This window comes from Chenopodium quinoa, unplaced genomic scaffold (assembly GCF_001683475.1).
Source record: "Chenopodium quinoa cultivar QQ74 unplaced genomic scaffold, ASM168347v1, whole genome shotgun sequence".
Classification (NCBI taxonomy): Eukaryota; Viridiplantae; Streptophyta; class Magnoliopsida; order Caryophyllales; family Amaranthaceae; genus Chenopodium; species Chenopodium quinoa.
This window is the reverse complement of record NW_018744113.1, coordinates 1,523,127-1,547,579: the sequence shown is the minus strand read 5'-3', so window position 1 is coordinate 1,547,579 and position 24,453 is coordinate 1,523,127. Positions and strand designations below refer to the sequence as shown.

Below are 24,453 nucleotides of genomic sequence, written 5' to 3'. Positions count from 1 at the left end.
TTGTACTTTAACATCAATTTCCAATACTTTCTCTCTCCTAATTCCCAACCACTTTTTCTTTCTCTCTATCTCTCTCTAATCCTACATGCATATTTATACTCCCAATTATTAGTTTTAAGGAATCTTAATTTTCTTAATTCCTGTGCAAAATGAGAAATAGGCATGTAATAAAGGGACGGATGGAGTACTTTATATTAATTTTTGCCGTATATTCCCACTTTTAGTTATTTTATTTGGGATACACTTGTTAGCTTTTGTCATTCAATTTATATACACTTCAATAATTATATACTAAAAGACACTCCAGCAATGACATGTGTCAGTTTCTGGTGTGTCCTTAGTATTTTAAAAAAAAAAAATATTTAATAGAAAATTTATTTCAAGAAATTATTTGTAAAATTTAAATACTACTCCGTATATAAATAGAAATGATATTTGCCTTTTTTTTAATATTCACATTCAATTCAATTAACTAATTAATATGAAAAATAGAATAGCAAAATATAATAATCTTTGTAAATATTTTTAAAAAATACAATCTTCTACTATAAGTTTTTATGTGGCAAATATAATATCCGTTTCAAAGATACAGTTGAGATAGACAAAAATTAATGATTAAAAACGAGATATTACAATATATGATCACTGATAAATATATACGTACATAATTAATTTATATGTGAGTGTTGGCATTTAACATTTTGCCTTATTTGGGACAAAATTAGTGGACAAAACCCTTTTTTTGATAAACCCCAAACCCTTACACCTACGTTTTCATTTCCTTCTCCTTTGGAGCTCTTTCATTCTCAAGCTGCGCCCTTTTTCTTTCTTCTCCAAGCGCATACTCTGATATCTTCATTGGAGAAGCTTCTGAGCTTTTCCTCCTCCAATGAAGCAGCTTCTGAGGTAAGATATTATTGTTAATTTTTTTTTTTAAATCACCGAATATCAATTTTACAATTTAGGGTTTAATTAAATTTAGTTGTCAGTATATTCAATTTAGGGTTCTTCTTAGGTGTATTATTGAAATCTTATTATTATCATCTGAAACGGTTAAAACCATCGATTTAGTTTCTATGATTTTGCTAGTATTATTCTTAAGTAAGAAGAATTTAATGTTGTTGGATTCTAATTTGATAATTGAGTCAAATGTGATTGCTAATGTGTTGTAGGATGTTGTTTATAGTTATTTATTGTAGGACAAAACTATGAAAATGTTTATCAATTTCACAATCTAGGGTTCATCATGGCCCCAACTCGGCCGCCCCGCCTGCCCTGCCTCAGGGTTGGCCCTGAAAATTTAGGGGCATTTGATGTTATGATATCGAATGTCATGTTGTAACACTTAAATGGATGTAATAATAGGGTATCTCATCTGGGTTTTCGCCCATGTTTTTATAAGTTTGTTGATCTCATTGTCAGTATATTGTTTTAACAAATTTCTGTTCATTTCACATACCAGCTTCAAAGGAAGGTTCAATAACTGGGACATCCTTATTAGGAATAGTCGTAAGTGTATATATCGCAACATACACAATACCAGTCACCCTCCTTATATTAGTGGTACATATGATGTACTTCAAGCAAGTTGTTTTCAGCATTGGTTCAAGAACTGGCAGAATTTAAGAAAGAACAAGCTTACTGCAAGCACTTTTAGCTCTGCAATTGGGTTTTGGCCTCATAGGAGAGTTCAATTGTGGTTAGAGAAGATAGGGGCGATTGAACCCTTTTCTGGTAATCTTGCGACCTGTTATAACAATATCAATGAGGAGGAAGCTCTGGAACGGTACAAGATATTAACTGACAAGTCTGTTGTGTTTCCTAAATTTCAAATTCTTAATAACAATAACTTTAATGGTGATGGTTGGCTTGGTGCCTCTCCTGATGGGGTTGTTGAAGAAAATGTTTATGGTTTGCCATCGGAGGGAGTGTTGGAGATTAAGTGCCCCTTCTTTGATGGTGATATTAACAAAGCTTTCCCTTGGAAGCGGATCCCACTTTATTGTATGCCACAGGCACAAGGTCTGATGGAGATACTGGATAGGGATTGGATGGATCTCTATGTTTGGACCCCAAATGGAAGCAGTTTGTTTAGGCTGTATCGAGATGTTGAATATTGGGATGCTATAAAGACAGCTTTAGATGATTTCTGGTGGAATCATGTCCAGCCAGCAAAGGAGCTGTACAGTAAGTCTAAGTTCACTGATCCCTTGACTCAATTAAGGTCTCTAAAACCAGAGCCCCGACATGAATTATGTAGTTATATTGTTTATGAAAGCAAGCATCTTGTGGACAATAAATCTATGCTATTGTGGCGTGAAATTCATGGCAAAATACAAGATTGTTGAAGTCAGATGTTGCATTTCCACTTATTGATCATTGCTATTGCTTGGAGCCAATGATGGCAAGGGAGGTAAGGTGAGCTACTTAGCTGTTAATATACTTTGATGGAAAGTTTATTTATTTATTTTTTCAATTTATATATGCCTTTAAACTATCTACATTAAATTTCCAACATGAATCTAGCCTATCTATTGTGCTTTATGTGTAACATAGATGACGTTTGCTGAACTTATTAATGCTTAATTACAAGGGCTAATCATGCTATCCAAAGTCCAAACAAGCAGCTCCCAGATTCTTTTTCCCATCTCTTTAGCTGATAGCTTCTTCGGTCTGTTAACAACTTAGTCTTAAGTCACCTTTTTGCTTCATGACTTTCCCTGTTCTTGAAGGCATTGGGGCTATCTGTACTGAAACTTAAAATCTGTTTATAGCTGAATGTAATCATGTGCTGACCTAAATTATCTATTTGATGGTCATATGCATGACTTTCCTCAATGTTGGTTTTCCTTAGCCTGATCTAAAGTCCCTAGTTGTTTTTAATATTGGTGTTTTCTTCTTATTGTTGCTTAATTACTTTATACTTTGTTAAATTTAGCAGTTTATACGAGTAATCTTCAATCTGACCTGGTGGTACCTTCAAAATGTCTACTGTACACCCCCGTTCCCAAATAAGTTAATTGCTTTTGGCATGGATAGTAATCATAGAGGGTAGAGGAAAACAAAGGTAAGAGAGTGTTGGAATAAAGCAAAAGAAATTGGTTGAGAGAAAAAGTGTGCAAATTATTTTGGGGCAACCAAAAAAGGAAATTGTGCATCTTATTTCAGGATAGGCAGAGTGCCAATCTAACTTTGCCATGGATGAATATGAAAATAAAGTTGCTTAATTCAATTTCCTTTAAGCCTGTTTTGCAGTAAATATCTGTATAAATATAAAGGAACTGATGAGTTTTCCATTGTATACCTAGTTTTGTTGTTATGAACTTGTGACTATTATTTGCCCTCTCACTTTTAGGCTTTTATCTTGATGTTTGAAGTGCTCCAGTACTTGCTTACTCATGAAACCCTGTATAATTCGTATGATTCTATTGTTAGGTTTGCAAAGCATTCAGGCTTTTCTGTCTTATAATATTGTGAGCAGAGTAGACAAATGCTATGTTTGGTATCTTAATATTGCGAATGTGATTTTAACTTCTGCAGCAGGAAGAAAACAAAATGACCTTTAGGATGATAATTGACGTGTTGCTTTTTATCCCTTTAGATTGATATACCAAGCATTTCTGTTGTAAGTTACTTGTGGATCTTGTCAGAAAGAGCTCATGCTATTGTGGTTTACTCTTATGAGGAATCTGAAATATAAGTTTAGAAAGAAAGTAGGGTAAAATGTGCGAGCTCCAAAAGGCCTTTTCCTAGATGAGAGTTTATTGATGTCATGCTGTCTTTGCCCTTTCTTTCAGACCCCTTTTGTTCCTGTCTAAATCATCCACTGTGTTAATATTCCGACTTTCTGAGAATTGGTATTTCAAGAACAGTTCGGAATACATCTGCCTAGTTACTTTCACATCTCTTTATGTAAAAGGAAAATGGTCATTTTGTGTTAAAGTTCCAATTGGTATAGTTCGTAAGATATGTTTACTGATACTTTTGATATTGTTACAGGTTGGCTTCAGAATGGTCTGATTGCTCCTATTTTCATATATCTCCTTGTCAATTATCGCCCATACTTTGTAAAACCCCAGCAATGTTCCTCTGATGGCTAGGCCATTGCCAGTTTGCCACCTTGTTCTAGGTAAACGCTCTGCCCTATTACTTGAAATTATCTGAATTCTTTCCCATTGAGTGTGTGGTATTTTTTGAATTAAATATATGTGGGTTTGTCCCCCTTTTTCAAACTCTTTCAACTGAATATCTTGTTGTGGGTTTGTCAGGGGCATCCATAATACTGCCTTCACCTTCCGGTTTGAAGCTTCTCATTGTTCGAAATTCTGATGATGACTCTCCTACTAAATTTGAGATTTGGGGCCCTTCAAATCTGGAAAAGGAGTTTCTTGTACCTCAGGCTGTTCATGGATCATTATTTACGGATGCATGGTAATTTGACTTCTGCATTATGAGTTCAGACGTAGGGTTATGTGGTAGAACATGAGTCTTTTCTTATTCATATGCTCATTGATCATTTTTCTTAACTAACAGGTTTGAAGGTGTTTCTTGGAACTTAGATGAAACACTCATTGCATATGTTGCTGAGGAGCCTACCCCTTTAAAGCCCCTTCAATAGTTTTGGTTATACAAGCGCGAGTACCTCCAATAAGGGTTGTAACAGCTGGGAAGGCCAAGGGGACTGGGAGGAGGGATGGGGAGAAACATATGTGAAAAAAAGGTGCCCTGCAGTTTTTGTTATTGATATTAACAGGTACTGAGTCACCATTTGATTTATATTGAAATTTAATGATTAAGCTGATGTGATGGATCCGAATTTGGGCCAGCCCATTAAGGTCTATCACCGAAGGGCCAAAAAGGGGCAGATGGGAAATGTGGGTCATACTCTTGGGAAATTCAACACCAACGGTAACCAAGAGGAAAGGATAGAAGCTGAAATCGAATTGGAGGAACAAGAAGAGCAGTAGCTTTTGACAAGGAAGCCAATTCAGGAAAAAGGAAGATTCACTACTTTAGCAACAATGGCAAAAGGGTTGCTGTTCCCTAAGCCTTGGAGGTCAACCATTATTAGTTTTAGGTTATGTTAGTGCTTGAGTATAAATTGTAATGTTGAAAGAAGTAGCCACTTATCCAGAAATTTGTATGAGAAACCTCATGAGAGTTGTAGCCTAAAGCTGCTTGAGATTAATAGCCTAAAGTTATCGCTATCTTGTAATCCTTTAGTTTCGATTATTAATTAAAATACTCAAGCTTACATTCACATTATTGTTAATTTAATTACTATTAAAGTGCGAGAAAAACTAGTCCTTGACAACTTGGTATCAGAGCATCAGCGTGCCGACGCGGCGGAGGAGAGGCTGGAAGGCGTCGAGTCAAGGCTGAGGTCTATCGAAGAGGCGCTCACAACCTAGGATGCCTCCATCGGGCACACAGTGGTCGAGGCGGTGAGCAAGGTTATGTTGGACACTCCAGACAACTTCACGGCGCTGTTTGAGGCTGAGAAGAAGCGACAGGAAGAGGACAAAATTCGGTTGGAGGGCGAATTGACCGTTCCTGGAGAGACCAGGAACTCCAGGTGACCGTGGTGGCCAAGGAGAATGAGAAATTTCGAGAGGAGGTGAAAGCCGCCATAACCGCCGCAGCTAAGGTGCCCAGAAATCCACCATCACCCATCCAATTAGAGCACGGTGAAAACAGCCAAGCCAACGACGAGAACGAGGTGTGTACTCCGCTCAACGGGGGGTTTGGGATGGACAAATGGAGGACAAGGGACCCTCGGGGGTGGAACGACGAGGGTGATGGAGGTGATGTCCGGTGGAAACCGAGGAAATTGGACATGCCGGTGTTCGAGGGTAAGGACCTGGACAATTGGGTGATGCGAGCGAAGATGTATTTCGATGTTCACCATCTTTCCGACGAAGAACGTGTAACCGCCGCGGTGGTTGCGATGGATGGTCCGGCCTTACAGTGGTATCATTGGGAGAATCGTCGTCGGCCGTTTGCCCATTGGACGGACCTAAGGTGTAGGTTACTCCACTCCGGCACGCTGCAGAAGCAATGGTTAGCGGTCACTCAGACCGGAACGGTGGAAGAGTATAAGAGAAAGTTTATTGAAATGGCTTTCCCCCTTGACGACATACCAGAAGAGATTATGAAGGGTCAATTCACAAACGGGCTTAAGGAGAACATTAGGGCCGAAATTCGGTTGTTGGCCCAGCAACCCTGGATCGGGCCATGGATTTGGCTGGAAAGATAGAGGAGAGAGACCGGGTCAGTAAAGGGAAAACGGGCGTCGGGTCGTGGCGAAGTGGACCCAACCCAAACGGGTCCGGGTTCGGGGGATCTGGTAGCAAGGTGGGTGGAGGCCTCATCTCCACTTATGGGCTACCCACCAATCCGAGCCCAAACAAGAGTTGGCCCAAAGTGAGTGAGTCTCAGATAACATAAACAAGCCCAGTGCCAGTTATTCCACCAAGTCTGTCAATGAGCCACGAAGGCTCACCGAAGCGGAATTGCAAGACCGAAGAGCGAAGGGTTTGTGCTTTCGGTGCGATGAACGTTGGGGGGTTGGGCACCGGTGTAATAGAAAGGGGCTTAGCGTGTTGATTGTGGCCGAAGGGCCGGAAGATGTAGAGGAGGAAGACTACGAAGGGGAAGAAGAGGCGGTGCAAGCATCACTATGTTCCTTAGTAGGCTTGACCAATTCGAAAACTATGAAGCTTAGAGGAATGATCCAAGGGAAAAGAAGTGTTAGTCATGGTCGACTTCGGATGGTGGAGGAGATTAAAATGCCGCTAGAGAAGGGAGGGGAATTCGAGGTATCTTTAGGTAATGGTGAGACCGTAAGAGGGAGAGGAGTATGTAGAGGGGTAAAGTTGAGCTTGAATGGGGGAGTGATGATAGTAGAGGATTTTTTGCCTTTAGGATTGGGGAATGTTGATGCCATACTTGGTGTACAATGGCTAGAGAAGTTGGGAGCGGTGACTACAAATTGGAAGACACATGTAGTGAGCTTTAAGGTGGAAGGGGTGTTGATTACTATCGTTGGGGATCCCACCTTGGAGAAAACTCGGGTATCTCTTAAGGCCATGATACGAAGCCTTTGCAAGAACAAGGGTGGTGTATTAGTGGAGATTAATCGGGTAGAAAAGGGAGGAGCGGCCCAAGAGGGAAGTGAGGTGCCACGGTTTTTAAGGGGAGTCATGGAGGAGTTTAACGAAGTGTTCAACATGCCCACCGGTTTACCACCAAACCGCAACCATGAACATGCCATCACTCTTAAAGGAGGGAGCAATCCGGTGAGTGTAAGACCTTACCGGTACCCTCAAGCCCAAAAAGATGAGATTGAAAAACTCATCAAGGAGATGATGGACGCCGGTATCATTCGGCCTTATACTAGTCCCTTTAGTAGCCCGGTTTTACTTGTGAAGAAGAAGGATGGCTCTTGGCGATTTTGTGTTGATTATAGAGCATTAAACAAGGAGACGGTACCGGATAAATATCCGATTCCGGTGATTGATGAGCTCCTTGATGAGCTACATGGTGCGGTGATTTTCTCCAAGTTGGACTTGAAGTCCGGATACCATCGAATTCGGGTGAGACTCGAGGATACGCACAAGAAGGCTTTTAGAACCCATGAAGGCCATTACGAACTCTCATGAAGAGCAGTAGCTTTTGACAAGGAAGCCAATTCAGGAAAAAGGAAGATTCACTACTTTAGTAACAATGGCAAAAGGGTTGCTGTTCCCTAAGCCTTGGAGGTCAACCATTATTAGTTTTAGGTTATGTTAGTGCTTGATTATAAATTGTAATGTTGAAATAAGTAGCCACTTATCCAGAAATTTGTATGAGAAACCTCATGAGAGTTGTAGCCTAAAGCTGCTTGAGATTAATAGCCTAAAGCTATTGCTATCTTGTAATCCTTTAGTTTCGATTATTAATTAAAATACTCAAGCTTACCTTCACATTATTGTTAATTTAATTACAATTAAAGTTCGAGAAAAACTAGTCCTTGACAGCTGAATACTTCTTCTCTTGGAGGATATACAAACTCAATTGTTTTTATTTGTTGTGCAGTGGAGAGGTGCGTGCTGTAGAAGGAATTAATAAGGCACTCAGTGTTGGTCAGGTTGTTTGGGCTCCAGCACCAATCGCCTCACAGCAGCATCTTGTAGTTGTTGGGTGGTCCGCAGAACCAAGAAAACTTGGCATGAAATACTGTACTAATAGACCATGTGCCTTGTATGCTGTAACATGTCCTTTCAACAAATTAGAAGCTTTCAAATCTGATCTCAAGTGAGTTGTTATTTTCAATATATCAATGTAGAGAATATGTATCTGTAAGTTTCTTCTTGATCATACATCTATGCTGTTTCTCTGTTTGAAGCGGATCAAATGCAGATGATGACTCCAATGCAGTTGTGTTGACAGAAGGAATTAGCAGTGCTTTCTATCCACGCTTTAGGTATGATTAAATTTCATGTTTTGCCACTTAAATTCTGTCCTGATTTATTGTTGTATGTTGGCTCTAGTTCACGTATCAAAGACTCAGGCTTCTAGCTTTAACTACTAGTGTGTGCTTATTCTTGAGCAATCACACCTATGCTTGTTTACATACTGCACCCTGGTTCTGATAGAAATGTTAAAGGAGATTTTTCTTTTTTTTTTGGAAAACATGTTAAAGGCGATTTAAGTGTAGCATAGCACTGGTTTATATTAGCTGTCCTGTGTATATATGTCAGTTCTATTGTCCAGATTTATGCTATTATGCTATGACTTATATCTAGATTAACGAAGCTAGTGAAAAACATGTAGACTATTCTTAGTGTGTATTATACATGGATGCCAAGTGAATGTATTTCTGTTGTTTTGACAGCCCAGATGGGAGATTTCTTGTGTTCTTATCAGCCAAAAGTGCTGTGGAATCAGGAGCACACAATGCTACATTTTCACTTCATAGAGTTGATTGGCAAAGTGATGGGAAGCCAAATGTGCTACAAATTGTTGATGTGGTTAGGTCTTTTGTCTTCAATATCAAGTTTGTTCATGGCAGTCCTTTAATTTTCATCGAAATAGTTCTTTTCTTTTCTTCCTTCTTTTCCCTTGTGCACATAGTTATGTAATTTGCAGTATGCTGGCCTGCAAATTTGGTATGGGTACTTCGCAGAGTAACCTTTTGGATAGAGCATTGTGTACTGTTTAACATGTTATTCATGGACAGAGTAATTTATGAACAATATTGTTTCAAATCATTACCTTTTTAAGAGAGTTATTGGTGTCATTTATGTTGTGATAATTTTCTGTTCCACATTAACACACAAATGTTTGGTCTCACTATCGTAGGTTCCTGTTGTGATGTCTGCGGAGAATGGTTGCTTCCCTGGACTATATTTTCCCAGCATCCTCATGAATCCATGGCTTTCTGATAAGCGTACTATGATTTTATCCTCGATCTGGAGGAGCACTCAAGTGCTACTTTCTGTGGATGTAGAGAGGTTTCTGATTCCACTTAAACATTCAGTATTTCAGTCTTCTTAATATGAAAATTTTCAGCTAATATGCATCTTTTTAATCCTGCAGTGGGAACTTGTCACGCATTACTCCCCATGATTCAAGCTCCTCATGGGAGGTTCTTTCGCTTGATGAGGATAATATCATTGCTGGTATGTATAATGATATTTATTTCTAGTCTCTGTAACTGCTTAACTATAAGACAACTCATCTTGCTCGTCATTTTGAAGTATGCAGCAGCCCTGTAGATATTCCTCGAATTAAGTATGGGTGTCTTCTTAAGCAGCAAGTCCCAAATGCCCCGTTGGAATTGGCAAGATGTTCCGAGCCCCCTCTTCAGATGTTCCAAGGAGGTTTATATCCTCATTCTCATCTAACTAATACTTTCAAGTACAGTGATTTTCAACATGTATACAGTCGATAACTTGATACAGATCACTCTGGATTACATCTTTTGGTGTAATCCTTTTACAGGTTTCATCTCGCCTCTCATCCCTTCAATTCAGTATAATGAAGATTCCAGTAAGACATATTTTGGAAAACTGTACAGAAGGTAATCAAAGATTATGTCTTCTGCTAAGTTGCATCACTGCATGAATGGTTTTCACTTGGAGTTTCTCTGTTAGATTAACATTCATGCTTAGAATTGATACATTTTTGTTTTCAAATTCCCATGTTATTACTAGCAAACAATATGCATGTACAAATGTCTGCATTTTTACTTCAGCTTTCGAAAATGCAAAATTCTCGACTGTGAGCTGTCTCTGCTGCTTCAAATATCTTCCACTGCATGATTTATCTGTTTTCGTTTCTTCATGTTGAATCTTTGTAACAGGAGCAAGTAAACCTTTTGAAGCTATATTTGTCTCCTCAACTGCAAAGAACGACATTTGTAATCCAGTGATTACAGTTCTTCATGGAGGTCCTCATGATGTCTCAACATCAAAGTTCTCTCAGACATCGGCATATTTGGCATCAACTGGTTATAATCTATTAATTGTTAATTATCGGTAATCAATTTTTTCCCAGCCATCTACTTATTTGATTATATTATATTCTATCACAACCCCGACGTCCCCAAGCCTGAGAAAGAGCTGAAAAAGGGCATGAGAGAAATGGTCTAAAATTAAAATACTTGCATTGAGAATATTGGACAATTCTACTTTTTATTTCCAAGGAAGCTTTCCCCTCTATTCATTACAGTGGCTACTTTTGTTATCTTCTTAACTAGTATACCTTGATTTTATGAGTACAAGATATCGGGTCATTCTTCTTGTAATGTCCAAATAGCAGTTCAATTGCTTGTTAATTACTTTTGTTGTGTCATTGAGCCTTGTGCATTAATGACCTTTAATTTAAGCCACTTTCTGCATCCTATCACAGAGGCTCTCTGGGATTTGGTGAAGAAGCACTGCAGTCTCTTCCCGGGAATGTTGGATCACAGGTCCGGTTTCATTATTGCAAATTCCAATTCCTTATTTGCACGTCATCAAGTTTCTATAGCTTTGTGGATATTGTGATCATATACCAACAAAGTGAAAGAAATCAAAACTAAAGTTTTTTCTGCAGGACGTCAATGATGTGCTTACTGCAATAGATCATGTTGTCGGCTTAAAATTGGCTGAACCACCTAGAATTGCTGTGTTTGGTGGTTCCCATGGTGGCTTTCTGAGTGCCCAACTTATTGGGCAGGTACACATTAAGGTTTTTCTTCGTGATTGCGTGACGTATTGATAATTAATATAATCACATGTATCTTTCCAGTGGCCCTTTCTTAAGCTTTCCATACAGTGTTTCATACCTCTTTTTAATTTGCATCTAAGTTTAGCAATACATGATACAGGTTATAATCCTATTCAACTGCTTACTTTCTGAAAGGTTGCTAATATGGGCTCTTAAGTTATACTTCATATTAATTTTATACTTGGTCTGATTTCGGTATTTGGTGGTAGCTCTAAGCCTTTTAACTCATGTGACTTGTTGTTTCATTCGTGCTATCTGTAATGTTTTTGTTAAAGAAAAATACTTGTGTAACTTTACCTCAAATTAAACTGTCAAACAGCTATCATGAAGTTTCTCCATCAACTATCACTCACTTTTTATTGTTTTTTAAGGAAGTAATAATTCAGCTTTTGAATGGGATAAAAGTTTGTCAGAAAGGATACTATTGAAGAACTTGAGATAATATATTGCTGCAATGAAGAAAAAAAAAATCAATAAATAAACTTACAAAATCAAGACATGTTATGAAAGTTATTTGTGGATAGAAACTTTAGGAACCTTCTTAAAAGAGGGAACAATGATTAGTTGTGTTCTAGCTTTGGTGTACCCATTGGTTGCTTTGACATGATCAGTTTTCTGGAAAGAAAAAGGAAATCACTAAGCGCCTTAAGGAACATTTTTGTGCTGCAGGCCCCTGAAAAATTTTCGGTAGCAGCAGTCTGGAATCCTGTTTGCAACCTTGCTTTGATGGTTGGAACTACTGATATTCCTGATTGGTGCTTTGTCAATGCTTATGGAAGTGATGGTAAAACGTACTTTACAGAAGCACCACCTAAGGACAATCTGAATATCTTATATGATAAGTCCCCTATCTCGCATGTCCATAAGGTATATATATGGCACAGCTTCTGATCTTGTCATCCAGCAGCTCTTGTAATTATTGTTGAAATGCCATGCTATGAGTAATTCTAATATTCTGACATTCTCATCTTCTGTCAGTTAATAGTGAGCTTCATTCCATCCCTAAATAAGATATGAATAAATGAGATGTGTCTGTCAACTTTGCAGGTCAAAGCACCTACACTGTTTCTTTTAGTTGTCCAGGATCTTCGAGTTCCTGTTCCTGATGGATTGCAAGTGAGTTATTGTCCTCCCAATTACACAATTATATAGATTCTTATTGCACATATTTTACATGATGCTTTCCAGTTTTTTTCTAAGAAAGAACATGTTTAGCAGTTCTTGGAAGACCAACATTGATTGTGAACTATCATTACTTTTAGCATTTACTAACAAAGTATCAATTTCTGCTGGCTATATGAAAGCCAATTTATCCTAGGCTCTGAGACCAATCAATCCTGTTAGAAGTTAATGGTGTCTAGAACTGGTTTAAGATTGTATAGGTTGATTTGGCGTATTTATCTCTATTAAGTGTAAAAAATGATTGATTGTGCTTATTCACTCTGCTAGTATGCGCGTGCACTAAAGGAGAGAGGAATTGAGGTTAAGGTATTTATGTTTCCTGATGACGTACATGAAATATCCAGGTAAAATGCTAGTCTTATTATAATCTAAATTCCTTTGTACACTTGAGTCCCTAATATTCTGTACACGTTCTTTTCATGTTATCCTCCTTTTGTATTCTGGTTATTTGGTTGCAGGCCTCAATCTGAAGTTGAGAGCTTTGTTAATATTGCAATGTGGTTCAAGAATCACTGTCAATAGATCAAGTGCCATATCCATGAAAAGATGCTTAACAGCAATGTCAGAGTAAACCAAATGCTAAAGTTGCTGAAGTTTACAAAGTACTTGTGTTCTTATCAAAGTTTTATGTCTAATTTGCTCATGAGCTGATTTTACTTTATATACTCTCGCCTATCTGAACACAAGGTTGTAGTTTACTGAATTGGTATGGTATGGAACTAAAGCACTTGTATTCGACGCTAGAATTTTGACGACCAACAACATGCTAGTCATTCAAATAATGCATAAATTGCTTTTACTGACCTATACAATGTGAGGAGACTCAGGAGAGAATCAAGAACGGCAGCATTTATGCAAAGGCATAAGTAATTGATTACAAAACAAAAGCAGGAAAAATGAACAATCAAATAGTCGTTTACATACATGCTTGTTTCTGTTTGCCCGTATTACATACAAAAAGGCACTGTAATCTGTACATACCAATTCGGATAACACCTGCTTAATTGCACAGTTAAGTGCATGCTAGGAAATTCCTGTACTTATTATAATCTCCTATCCCTCTCTAACACCCCCTCCCCTTCCCTCCAAAAAAAAAAAAGAAAAGAAAAAAACTCCATAGAATTTTAAGCCCCATTTCAAATGATAGCATTAAAACAGTATGAATGGAGACAGTACAAAATTCAGCTACAAAAGAGAAAAAGGCTGCACAGTCAAAAGAAATTTAACTATTTAAGATTCTAAGAGGTGAACATTAACAAATTGACCTAAAGAATGCCTCAAGATCTTCATCAGCTGAACTTTGATAAAAAACTGGAAAATCCCCAGTGTTGCCATCTATGGAAGTATTAGCATTTTCCTTCTCACCTGCTATTATGCCTTATTCTGTAGTAAACTCATTTCTGTGCATATCAGTAGCAGACGACCCTTCCCTTGCAGCCATGTTAACCGGTACCTTGGACTGTTCACCAGCTTTGATCTTCTTTCTTGAGCTCAAAGAACTTTGAACCAGTGGATTCACTTCATCCAGCATCTTATTGTTCGAATCACCTATTTTTTGACCATCTTGAAAAGCTCTAGCGAGGATATTGTTAGAAGAAGTGATACTGCCTCCTTGATGAGATTTAACTACAGTACTAGACCAGTAGAAGGAATAGACTTTCCTGATGTATTCTTTTCTGATGCTAGTCCTGCAGAAATACACCGTATGTCATTTGCAATTTTTCCTTGTGCTTGCTTCAATTTATTTAATCCTTCCTCCAGCCTTTTAATGTATCTTTTGCATTCATCCATTTGTCCTTGTGATTGCTGCAGATTATTTAATACTCTCTCTAGTGTTCTAATTTGACTTTTGCAATCAATTAATTCAGATTTCAAGCTATCAATCGATTGATGAAGATATATAAAGTTTGAATTCGTCGCTACCTGCGCATGTCAATTACAAGAATGTTACAGGACAGAATTACTCAGGAAACCTTTAATGGGTGCATTGCATATACAAAATAAGACAGAATAAAATCTTATTTAACGAAAAGCTCCTAATGACTTTTAAGAGCACAAGATAAGATAGTAAATCAAGAAAACGAACATGAATTTCACAAGTGGTCTTACAATGGTGCATTGCAATATTGCATACAAAATAAGACATAAGCTCCTTGAAATGCATCTCCACTTGCTTATATCTTTATTTATTTATTTTTTATTATTCTCACTCTTATTATGTCTTGGTACCAAACTACTTATACAAAAATTTGACTGTCAATAATTAGAATCAGACCTCGCTCATGATCAGATCGTTACGCTCTCGAGTATTCCAAATGTATGGCTCTGCATTTACTCCTTGAGATGACTGAAATGAAGCAGATGAGAAATTTTTCATTGGGTTTGGTGCACTTTGCTGCAGTTCATAACTCGAAGAAAGGGAATTCCATTGTCCATTTGCACATATACCCAATACCAATTCATGACGCATATGCTCAACATTTTCATAAGCAATTAGGTTGCATATGTCAAATTCAACATATTAATAGAAGAGTTAGAACAACAGAATAAGCCGACTATCAAAAAGATCCCAAGTACAAAAACACAAGTACATCTTGCTTGAAAACAAATATGAACTTTTTGCCATTTAGGATGTTAGTCCTGTCTTTTCAAGAATAGAATTGCAACTTCAATTTGAACTTCTGTTTTTTTTTTTTTGCAAAAAGCCTTAAAGTAAGCTGTTACTCTGTTAGCTTGTTACAGCAGTTGTGGTAACATGAAAACTTCATTGAATTTAAAGAAAATCCCAATCTACTAGGCACTCATATTCCAATGATGACATTAAACAATCAACGGATCATGAGTAACAAAGTGCTTATCTAACACAACAAGAGAGGTTCCTCAAGCATACCTGAATGAGGGTATGCAAGTCCCTGCTGATTTCCAATACTGGGAATCATATGATCAGATTGCTGAAGCCTCGGCCTTTGCTGTGAGCTTATTCCTGGTTGATTTGGGGAAATCAAACGAGGCCTTCCAATACTGGGAATCACATGATCAGATTGTTGAATCCTCGGCCTTTGCTGTGAGCTTACTCCTGGTTGATTTGGGGAAACGAAACGAGGCAACAACTGATGTGATGGGGCTCGATTAAAACCAGGATTCAACAAGCTTTGTGACGGGAGACTTCTAGGATTAGAAGGTGATGTGGATCTCTCAAGATTCTCACAAGGCTCGCAAGCTATAATAACATTGGATCTTCAGATTTTAATAAGGGCTAAAGAAATTACACGAAAATTAAAAGGATAGTACTCTAATTCTCGCAGGAATAGAGGGTCTCTTCCTAGTCGCAACTAGAAGATGATCACAAGTCGCAACAAGTGATGTTTTTGATTAACAATCAAACGAGAAAATATTAAGAATCCTAATCCTAATATATCTACTAATCATATTTTAACCAACTACAAAATCTATCCCAACATAAATAAATTAAATAAATATATATGGCTAAAACTCTTAAAGCCTAAAAATAGGAAAAATCCTTTCAAGTGAAAGGTAAAAACCCATAGGCAAAAATCCTAACAATTAATACTCCGTAATAACTAAAAGATAGTGTAGGCTTTCTTAAAATTCCATGAATTTTCAAGAATACCCATATTGGTCTATTGCTCCCGCATCAGAAGGGGAAGGATCAAGTGCAACATTAGTATTATTACTTGCAGAAGCTTCCAGGCCTACCACTAGCTGCTGTTGTTGCTTAGTACCAGATTCAACTCCATTGAAATTTAGAATTGCTGGAGAATGGCGAGGAAACATAGGAGGGTAATTGTTGTGGCAAGGGCTAGCCTCTTTGAGCTTCTTCCTCATAGATTCTGAACCAATTGGGCTATTAGAGTGCGGGTTTCTAAGAGGTTGTAGACGAGAAGTAACTTCTTCATCAGTTTGGCTATTTGACTGCAGATTTCTTAGAGGTTGCATATTGGACCCAAGATGTACACCAGTTTGGCTACTAAGGCTGTGAATTGGTTAAAAGCTGCATAAAAGACCCAAAATCTTCATCCATAGGATCCTACTGAAAAACCCAAAAATTAAACCACATTTAGAAAATGCTACTCATGTCAAGAAAACAAAGTGATACAAATCCGATCAAGAACTTACATAACAACAACAACAGAAAATCGTAACTCCAAAAATGATTTGGGGTCGACTAACGTGGAAACGTTACTAAAAAATGAGACAAGCATGTCACGTTGATTTATTCTATAATATGCTAAATTGAATGAACCAACAAATTAATAAACAGATTAAACACCCACCTACTTCTTTCTCTTAACTCCCCATTGATAAATCATCAAAACCAGTTAACAAGATATAATCAAAGAACATCACCAAGATTCTGATACTCAGCAGAAAAACAAAACATACAAGAAGCAAATATTCAACATTTCTACATTATGCAAGTTGAATGAACTAATAATCAAACACCCATTAACTTCTTTCTTTAAATTAGCCATTAATAAGTCGTTTCGAAGGTATAACCAACCTAGAAAATCGAAAATGCAGAATTCAATTGAGAGAAATCATCAAAGAACAACACCAAGATTATACTAACAATAATTTAAGCAGAACAAAAACATATAACAAGCTGATATTCGACATTTCTACATTATGCCAAGTTGAACGAACTAATAATCAAACACCCATTAATTTCTTTCTCTTAATTAGCCATTAATAAGTCATTTAGAAGGTAAAGGTATAATCAACGTAGAAAATCGAAAATGCAGAATTCAATTGAGAGAAATCATCAAGAACAACTTCAAGATCATACTAACAATGTTTAAGCAGAACAAAATTTAATTAAAATAAATCAAGTTAAAGAAAATCATATATGTCAAATTAGAGAGGATGATTAGTGTAAATGATTTTCTGTGTGTTGTATTACGGTATTCACAATATTTATATACAACCTAGGAGAAGAGATTAGGGCTTAACATTGGCCCATTAGCTAAATATAATACAAGGTCTAACACCCCCTCAAGTTGGAGCATGCATATCACAAATGCCCAACTTGTCAAGTAAGTATAAGAACTGAGACTTGCCCAACGCCTTAGTAAAAATATCCCCTAGTTGATCTGTTGTCTTCACATATGACGTACTAATAATCCCATCCTGAATTGCGTCCCGGACATAATGACAATCAACCTCAATGTGCTTAGCACGTTCATGGAAGACCGGATTCTGCGCAATATACAACGCAGATTGACTATCACAAAAAAGACTCATCACAAAAAAGACTCATCGCTCGCGGATGTAAAACTCCCAAACTTTTGATCAGTGCTTTCAACCACTTTAACTCATCAGTGGCCTTAGACATCGAACGATACTCTGACTTCGCAGAAGATTTAGCAACAATATCCTGCTTCTTTGTCTTCCAAGAAATAGGAGAGTTACCAAGAAACACCAACCAACCAGTAATAGAACGGCGCGACAAAGGACAACTAGCCCAATCCGCACCACACCAACCTGTCAAATGCAAGTCACAATCCGAACTCAATAATATCCCTTGACCCGGACAACCCTTCTAATAACGAACTGTGCGCAGAGCAGCCTCCCAATGAGCCTGACGAGGGTGTTGCATAAATTGTGACAGAATATGAACAGTATATGCCAAATCAGGTCTAGTGAAAGACAAATATATCAGACGACCCACAAGACGCCGATACATTTCGGGCTCTGCAACCTGAGGGGTCTCTGAAGTTGCCAGAGTATGATTTTGCTCAATAGGGGTACCTGCCGGGCGTGCCCCTAGTAAACCAGACTCTGCGATAATATCAAGAGTATATTTCCTTTGACACAAAAATATGCCCTCCGAATTACGTGCAACCTCAATACCAAGAAAATACTTTAACACACCCAAATCATTCATATGAAAATAGTCACTCAAATATGATTTGAATTGTGCAATAGTAGAAGAATCATTACCATCAATGATTAAATCATCAACATACACTAGAACACTAAGTTGTATAGATCCAGTTTGTAGAGTAAATAGTGAGTGACAAAAGTACGATTGCAGAAAACCGTACCTTTTCAGAGGGGTGGCCAACTTAGAAAACCAACATTGAGGTGCTTGTCGGAGGCCATACAGAGACTTTTGTAGTCGAAAGACACTAGGTGAAAAAACGTAATTGGCACCGGTTCAAAACCCCTCAATGCCACCGGTTTTGAATCGGTGCCAATGTGGTGGGTGCCAATTACTTGGATGAAAAGCCATCGGTTCAAACCGGTGGCAAAAATGGATAATGGCACCGGTTAACCGGTGCCTAAAGTGACCCAAAAAAAATTAATCCTTGTTTTTGGCACCGGTTGGCACCGGTTAACCGGTGCCAAAAAAGCCCAAATTATTAATTTTTTTTTGTCTTTTTTTCACTTTAAAATTTAATAAACTAAAATAAATAAGAACACAAAATGTAAAATCAATATAATCAAATCTCTACCATATATAATAAAAAAAGTTATACAATATACATCAATAAAATAAATCAATTACAACATGTAAATAAAAAAAAAATTACAGTATAAATAAAAAAAATTTACAACATCACAATAAAAAATAACCCCATACAATATCTAAATCTATAAACTTGCATCTTGCATCAATGTACCTGCACCAATTAAAATAAAAAAAATCGATTAAAATAAATTAAAAACAAAACGAATTAAAAAGAACGATTTCCCTTAATATTGTTAAAATAGAAATTAATTCCCATTATGCTTCGTTTTAAAAACAAATTCCCAAAGTAGTGTCCACGTAGGATTGGTTTTTGGTTCAACTTAAAACCGCTAACGGTATTAGCGGTTTTGCAATTTTTGTAAAATAAAGTCAAAGAGACCTGTTTTTATTGAAAGGCGGTCTCTTTGAAGTTATAATTGTAATTGCTAGCGCTCTCTTTTCTTGTTGTGGGCTAAGAATTAACAAGGACACAAAGAGACCTGTTGTATTGAAAGGCGGTCTCTTTGAAATAATTTTCCTGTAGACTATGCCCTGTGAATTAACCAAGGACGCAAAGAGACCTGTTATTGTTAGAGGCAGTCTCTTTTTTAAAACCGCTACTACCATTAGCGGTTTTAAGTTGAACCAAAAGCAAAAAAACGATCCTACGTGGACACTATGTAGGGAAATTATTATTAAATCAATGTATTATGGGAATTGATTTTTATTTCAACAATATTATGGGAAATCGTTCAATTAAAAAAAGAAAATAGACCCCGAAAATAAAAACAAAAACGAATTAAACTAACCCAGAAAATAAAAAACAAAACGAATTAAAATCCAGAAAATAACCCAGAAAATAAAAAAACAAAAACGAATTGAAATAATCCTGAAAATAAAAAATAAAAACAAATTAAAATCCAGAAAAAAAAATTCGAGTAAAATAAAAAAACCTAGAAAATAAAAAAAATGAATTAAAATCGATTAAAATAAAAAAAAATCGATTAAAACAAAAACCCAGAAAATAAAAAACAAAAAGAAATAAAATCGATTAAATAAAAAAAAATCGATTAAACAAAAAAAAACCCAGAAATTTAAAAAATTAAAAAACGAATTAAAATCGATTAACAAATCGATTAAAACAAAAACCCAGAAAATAAGAAACAAAAACGAAATAAAATCGATTAACATAAAAAAACATCGATTAAAATAAAAAAAAAACCCAGAAAAAAAAAGAATTAAAATCGATTAACATAAAAAAAAAATCGATTTCATCATAACCCAGCAACAATTTCGAAGTTAAGATCTAAATTGAATAATTGAATTAAAGATTAAAGATAAAGATCCCAAAAAAACCAACCTCAAGTTTTTGATTAACGAGGAAGGACGACCGACTGACGACGACCGAACAACGACAACGAGGGAGGACGACTGGTGACACTTCATTATTAAAAAATTGTTGTTGGTGTCGATCTTGGTAGTAGTGTGGCGGCGGCGGTGGTGGTCGATAAAGGGAGATTGAAGAGAGAGACGAGAGAAGAGGAGGAGGGGACGAGAAGGAGACGAGAGTGAAGGATAGAGGAGATCCAAATGGACTCAGAGAAGGATGCATGCATAAGGAAGAGGAGAGAGAAGGGAGAAGAGAGACACACGAATTGAAATGAAGGAGGAAAGAGGGGAGAGAAAAGGAGGCTAGGGTTTAACTTGAAGGGAGAGGGCCAATTTTTTTTTAAAAAAATTAGAAAGGCACCGGTTCGGTTTAAACCGGTGGCAATACTATCCCCCGCCCATTTTTCCCCTTTTTTGTCACCGGTTCTTAAAAACCGGTGGCAATTGCGCGGTGCCTTTTTGCCTTTTTCTACTAGTGAGACCGAATCAGAACTAGAAGTATGGAAGCCCGGGGGTGGTTTCATATAAACTTCCTCATCAAGATCACCATGGAGCAAGGCATTATGAACGTCCATTTGATGAAGTTCCCAATTTTTCGCCGCAGCAATAGCTAAGAATGCACGAACTGTGACCATTTTAGCAACCGGGGCAAATGTCTCATTGTAGTCAATACCTTCAACCTGATGATTGCCAAATATAACAAGACAAGCCTTTAAACGCTCAACCGTGCCATCCGAATTATGTTTCACTTTATAAACCCACCTGCATCCGAGAGCTTTCTTCCTCGGAGGTAAGGTTGCCATAATCCAAGTCTCATTATCTTCCAATGCGGAGATTTCCTTTTGCATAGCTTCCCTCCACCCTTCATGTTGCATAGCCTCTTTGAAATTACGAGGCTCAACTGCCGTATCAATAGCTACAATAAAGACACGATGGCGCATAGAAAATTTGTCACAATTCACATAGTGTGCTAAAGGATAGGGAGTACCTGAGGAGCTTGGAGAAGACGATGAACTCGGAGAGATAGATGGACCCGGAAGAGAAATAGTATGTGCGACGTAATCACGGTGCCAACCAGGAGGATGTATGTTGCGTTGATCACGACTCAAATTAAGAGGAGGTGAAGAGTGAGTGCTCGGATCAGCGTTGGAGCTGCTATCCGGAGCACTGGCAGTGGCAGCAGCTGACTGTCCTGCGTTGTGGTGGCGGGCAGCAGTCCCTGCAGTAGCAGATTGGCTGCGGGCAGTACTGGAAGCCGCGATGGGGCTGCAGTCCAGGCTGCCAACAGCAGCAGATGTGGAAGAGGGAGCAGAGTCAGCAGGGGAAGCAGCAGTAACAGGGGAGGCAGCAGGGCTGTGCAACTCGGGTTGAGGCTCGGGATCAAGGGTGGCCTCACCAATCTCTAAAATATGTACAAGGTCATCCAAAAAATCAATGTCAACCCCTACATTGTCATTAGACATAGTGTCCGTACCCACTTGACTATCATCCGCAAAAGGGAATTCATTCTCAAAAAATTTGACATCACGAGAAACAAAAATGTCACCCGACTCCAAATCATACACCTTCCATCCCTTCTTACCATGAGGATAGCCCACAAACACACACTTCCGACTACGAGGTGCAAACTTGTCACCCTTAGCCTTTTGATTATGGACAAAGCAAAGACACCCAAACACTTTTAATTCATCAAAGTTAGGTGCAACACCAAAAAGCATTTCAAATGGAGTCTTATTGTCTAGGACACGAGAAGGAGTACGATTAATTAAATAAACCACCCCAAGTACACACTCACCCCAAAAAGTAAGTGGCAAATTGCCTTGAAACATTAGAGCACGACTGACATTTAAAATATGTTGATGCTTACGTTCTACACGGCCATTTTGTTGTGGTGTACCAACACAAGATGTTTGAAAAAGAATGCCATGTTCATCAAAATACGGAATCATGTGTTTAAATTCCGTCCCATTATTACTCCGCACACATTTCATAGTAACTTCAAATTGACATTTAATCATAGAAAAGAAAGAGCAAAACGAAGAATAAACTTCAGTTTTATCATTCAACAAATAGACCCAAACACCTCTTGAAAAATCATCAACAATAGTAAAAAAAATAGTGAGCGCCACAACTAGAAGGTGTTTTATATGGCCCCCACAAATCACAATGTATTAATTCAAAAATACGACTAGCCCTACTATCACTATCAGGAAAACTATCCCGAGTTTGTTTAGCCTGTGGACAAACATCACATGTTTTATTCAAAAGTTTGCTACTAGAACTAGCACTAATTGCAGGAACTAACTTGACAATTCTGTCCGACGGATGTCCCATACGACGATGCCAGAGCTCAAATGTAGACACTTCTTGATCCGTCACCGCACATACTTTGGGAAGTCGCCAGAAATAATATAGTCCATCTATTCGTTCACCGCCTCTAATCAGGCTCCCCAAATGTTGGTCCTGTATAGCACACAAAGAGTCAGTGAATCATATAAAACAATGGGAATCATCAATCATTTTAGAGACCGAAATTAAATTGCAATTTAATTCCGGAACAAAAAGAACATTTTCCAAAATAATGCAATATGTTAGGTGCACCCTTCCCATCTTCGTAGCCATAGCATGTGCACCATCGGGGCACGGAGGAATATCAGTCACATTCATCAAACAAGTTGCATCCCCCGTAACATGGTGAGACGCACCCGTGTCGATAATCCAAAATGGGGAAAAATACTCACCACTCATTTTTTCTTTTTGGTTATTAACCATATTCAAAAGAAGGCGAACATGCTCGGGTTTAAATTCAGAGAGAGCAGAAAGAGTATCTTGCGGAATAGGAGGGGAGTCCCCAGAGCAGCCCACGACATTTGCACGCACCGGGGGTTTGCTTGAGTTGGATACAGCAGCAGCAGAGGTAGAAGCACCCTGCTGTCCCGAGAAAGAAGCAGGGCCTTTGGAGGTAGCACCCTGCTGTCCTGAGAAAGAAGCAGCAGCAGCAGAAGGGGAGGCACGACCCTTCTTTCCATACTTCTCCAGCCACCAGTTAGGGTAGCCGAGGAGCACAAAACAGCCAGCATTGTCATGTCCTTGCCGTTTGCAATGATGGCAATAAAGCTTTGATTTGTCAACCCGATTAGGCAACTGAAATTGTCTACGATCCGAGGGAAGAGCAAACACATGAGCATCCTCACCTGCCACAGTGTTATGAGTTTGAGCAATACTCCTAGAACTCTCTTCTTGAAGAAGTGCTTGATAAGCACGATCAAGAGTTGCGGGGGGCTGTTGAGGGAGAAGATTGGTGCGGACCGTAGCATACTTGGCATCATCAATACCAACCAGAAATTGATGCAAAATCTCCTCCTCCCTGTCCTTCTCGTATGCAGCAGCAACACCACAAGAGCAAGAGCCACACTTGCATCCATGTGGAGTTTTAAGGCGCAAAAGGTCATCAAAATAGCCCATCAATTGGGTGTAATAATCTTCGACAGTCATGTTGGGAAAATGCTTGCAATTCGTGATTGCTGCCCTCAATTGTTGCAAGCGAGGACCACTTGCTTCACAGTAGCGCTTCTCTAGGTATTCCCACAGCCGTTTAGCTTCTTCAAAGTACGGAATAGAGGCAGCAATTTTCGGCTCAATAGCCCTCAAAATCCAAGATACCAACATTGAGTTTACCGTATTCCAATCAAGCATCTTCTTTTTCTCTGTAGGTTTGGAGATAGTGCCATCTACAAAGCCGAATTTGCGCCTAGATTTCAAGGATAGGGACATATCCCTTGACCATGGTAGATAATTCTCACCCTTCAAAATCACGTGAGAAATTAGGTTTCCGGGTTGATCACCTGAACCAAGGTAGAATAGAGATGAAGGATCGATTTTTGTTTCGTCCCCCATTGTCGATTATCAATAGAGAAAAATAGAGATTAGAGTGTAGAGTTTTAGAGTGGTAGTGATAGAGATTTAGAGATTAGAGAAAAAATTTAGAGTTTTAGGGTTTAGATTGATTTTGGCTCCAATACCATGTCAAATTAGAGAGGATGATTAGTGTAAATGATTTTCTGTGTGTTGTATTACGGTATTCACAATATTTATATACAACCTAGGAGAAGAGATTAGGGCTTAACATTGGCCCATTAGCTAAATATAATACAAGG

The 24,453-nt window shown here is 38.1% G+C and overlaps 2 protein-coding genes and 1 pseudogene across 2 annotated transcripts; 2 read left to right on the top strand and 1 right to left on the bottom strand.

Moving 5' to 3' along the window:
• The first annotated feature begins 722 nt into the window (after window positions 1-722).
• LOC110692484 lies at window positions 723-2,353 on the top strand. The gene is made up of 2 exons (XM_021869493.1): window positions 723-906; window positions 1,463-2,353. Exons 1-2 carry the CDS (start codon window positions 890-892, stop codon window positions 2,346-2,348), a joined length of 903 nt encoding a protein of 300 aa, XP_021725185.1. The 5' UTR covers window positions 723-889; the 3' UTR covers window positions 2,349-2,353.
• A 1,647-nt stretch (window positions 2,354-4,000) lies between these two features.
• On the top strand, window positions 4,001-14,181 carry LOC110692483 (annotated as a pseudogene).
• Window positions 13,814-24,193, bottom strand: LOC110692563. The gene is made up of 9 exons (XM_021869599.1): window positions 22,898-24,193; window positions 22,483-22,759; window positions 20,760-22,292; window positions 18,004-18,423; window positions 17,760-17,937; window positions 17,483-17,677; window positions 16,067-16,429; window positions 15,326-15,672; window positions 13,814-14,061 (listed from the first exon to the last, which is right to left on the bottom strand). The coding sequence occupies exons 1-9, from the start codon at window positions 24,191-24,193 to the stop codon at window positions 13,814-13,816; spliced, it is 4,857 nt and encodes a 1,618-aa protein (XP_021725291.1).
• Between the last annotated feature and the right edge of the window lie 260 nt (window positions 24,194-24,453).

Excerpts from the sequence above, each read along its gene's own strand:
- LOC110692563 (XM_021869599.1), bottom strand. The coding sequence starts at position 24,193 with ATGGGGGACGAAACAAAAATCGATCCTTCATCTCTATTCTACCTTGGT. Across the intron at positions 22,293-22,482 it reads TAGTGATAGTAGGGCTAGTC|TTACTATGAAATGTGTGCGG; the intron begins GTATTTTTGAAT and ends GTCAATTTGAAG. Across the intron at positions 17,678-17,759 it reads GCCACTGATGAGTTAAAGTG|TCAATCTGCGTTGTATATTG; the intron begins GTTGAAAGCACT and ends TTTTTGTGATAG.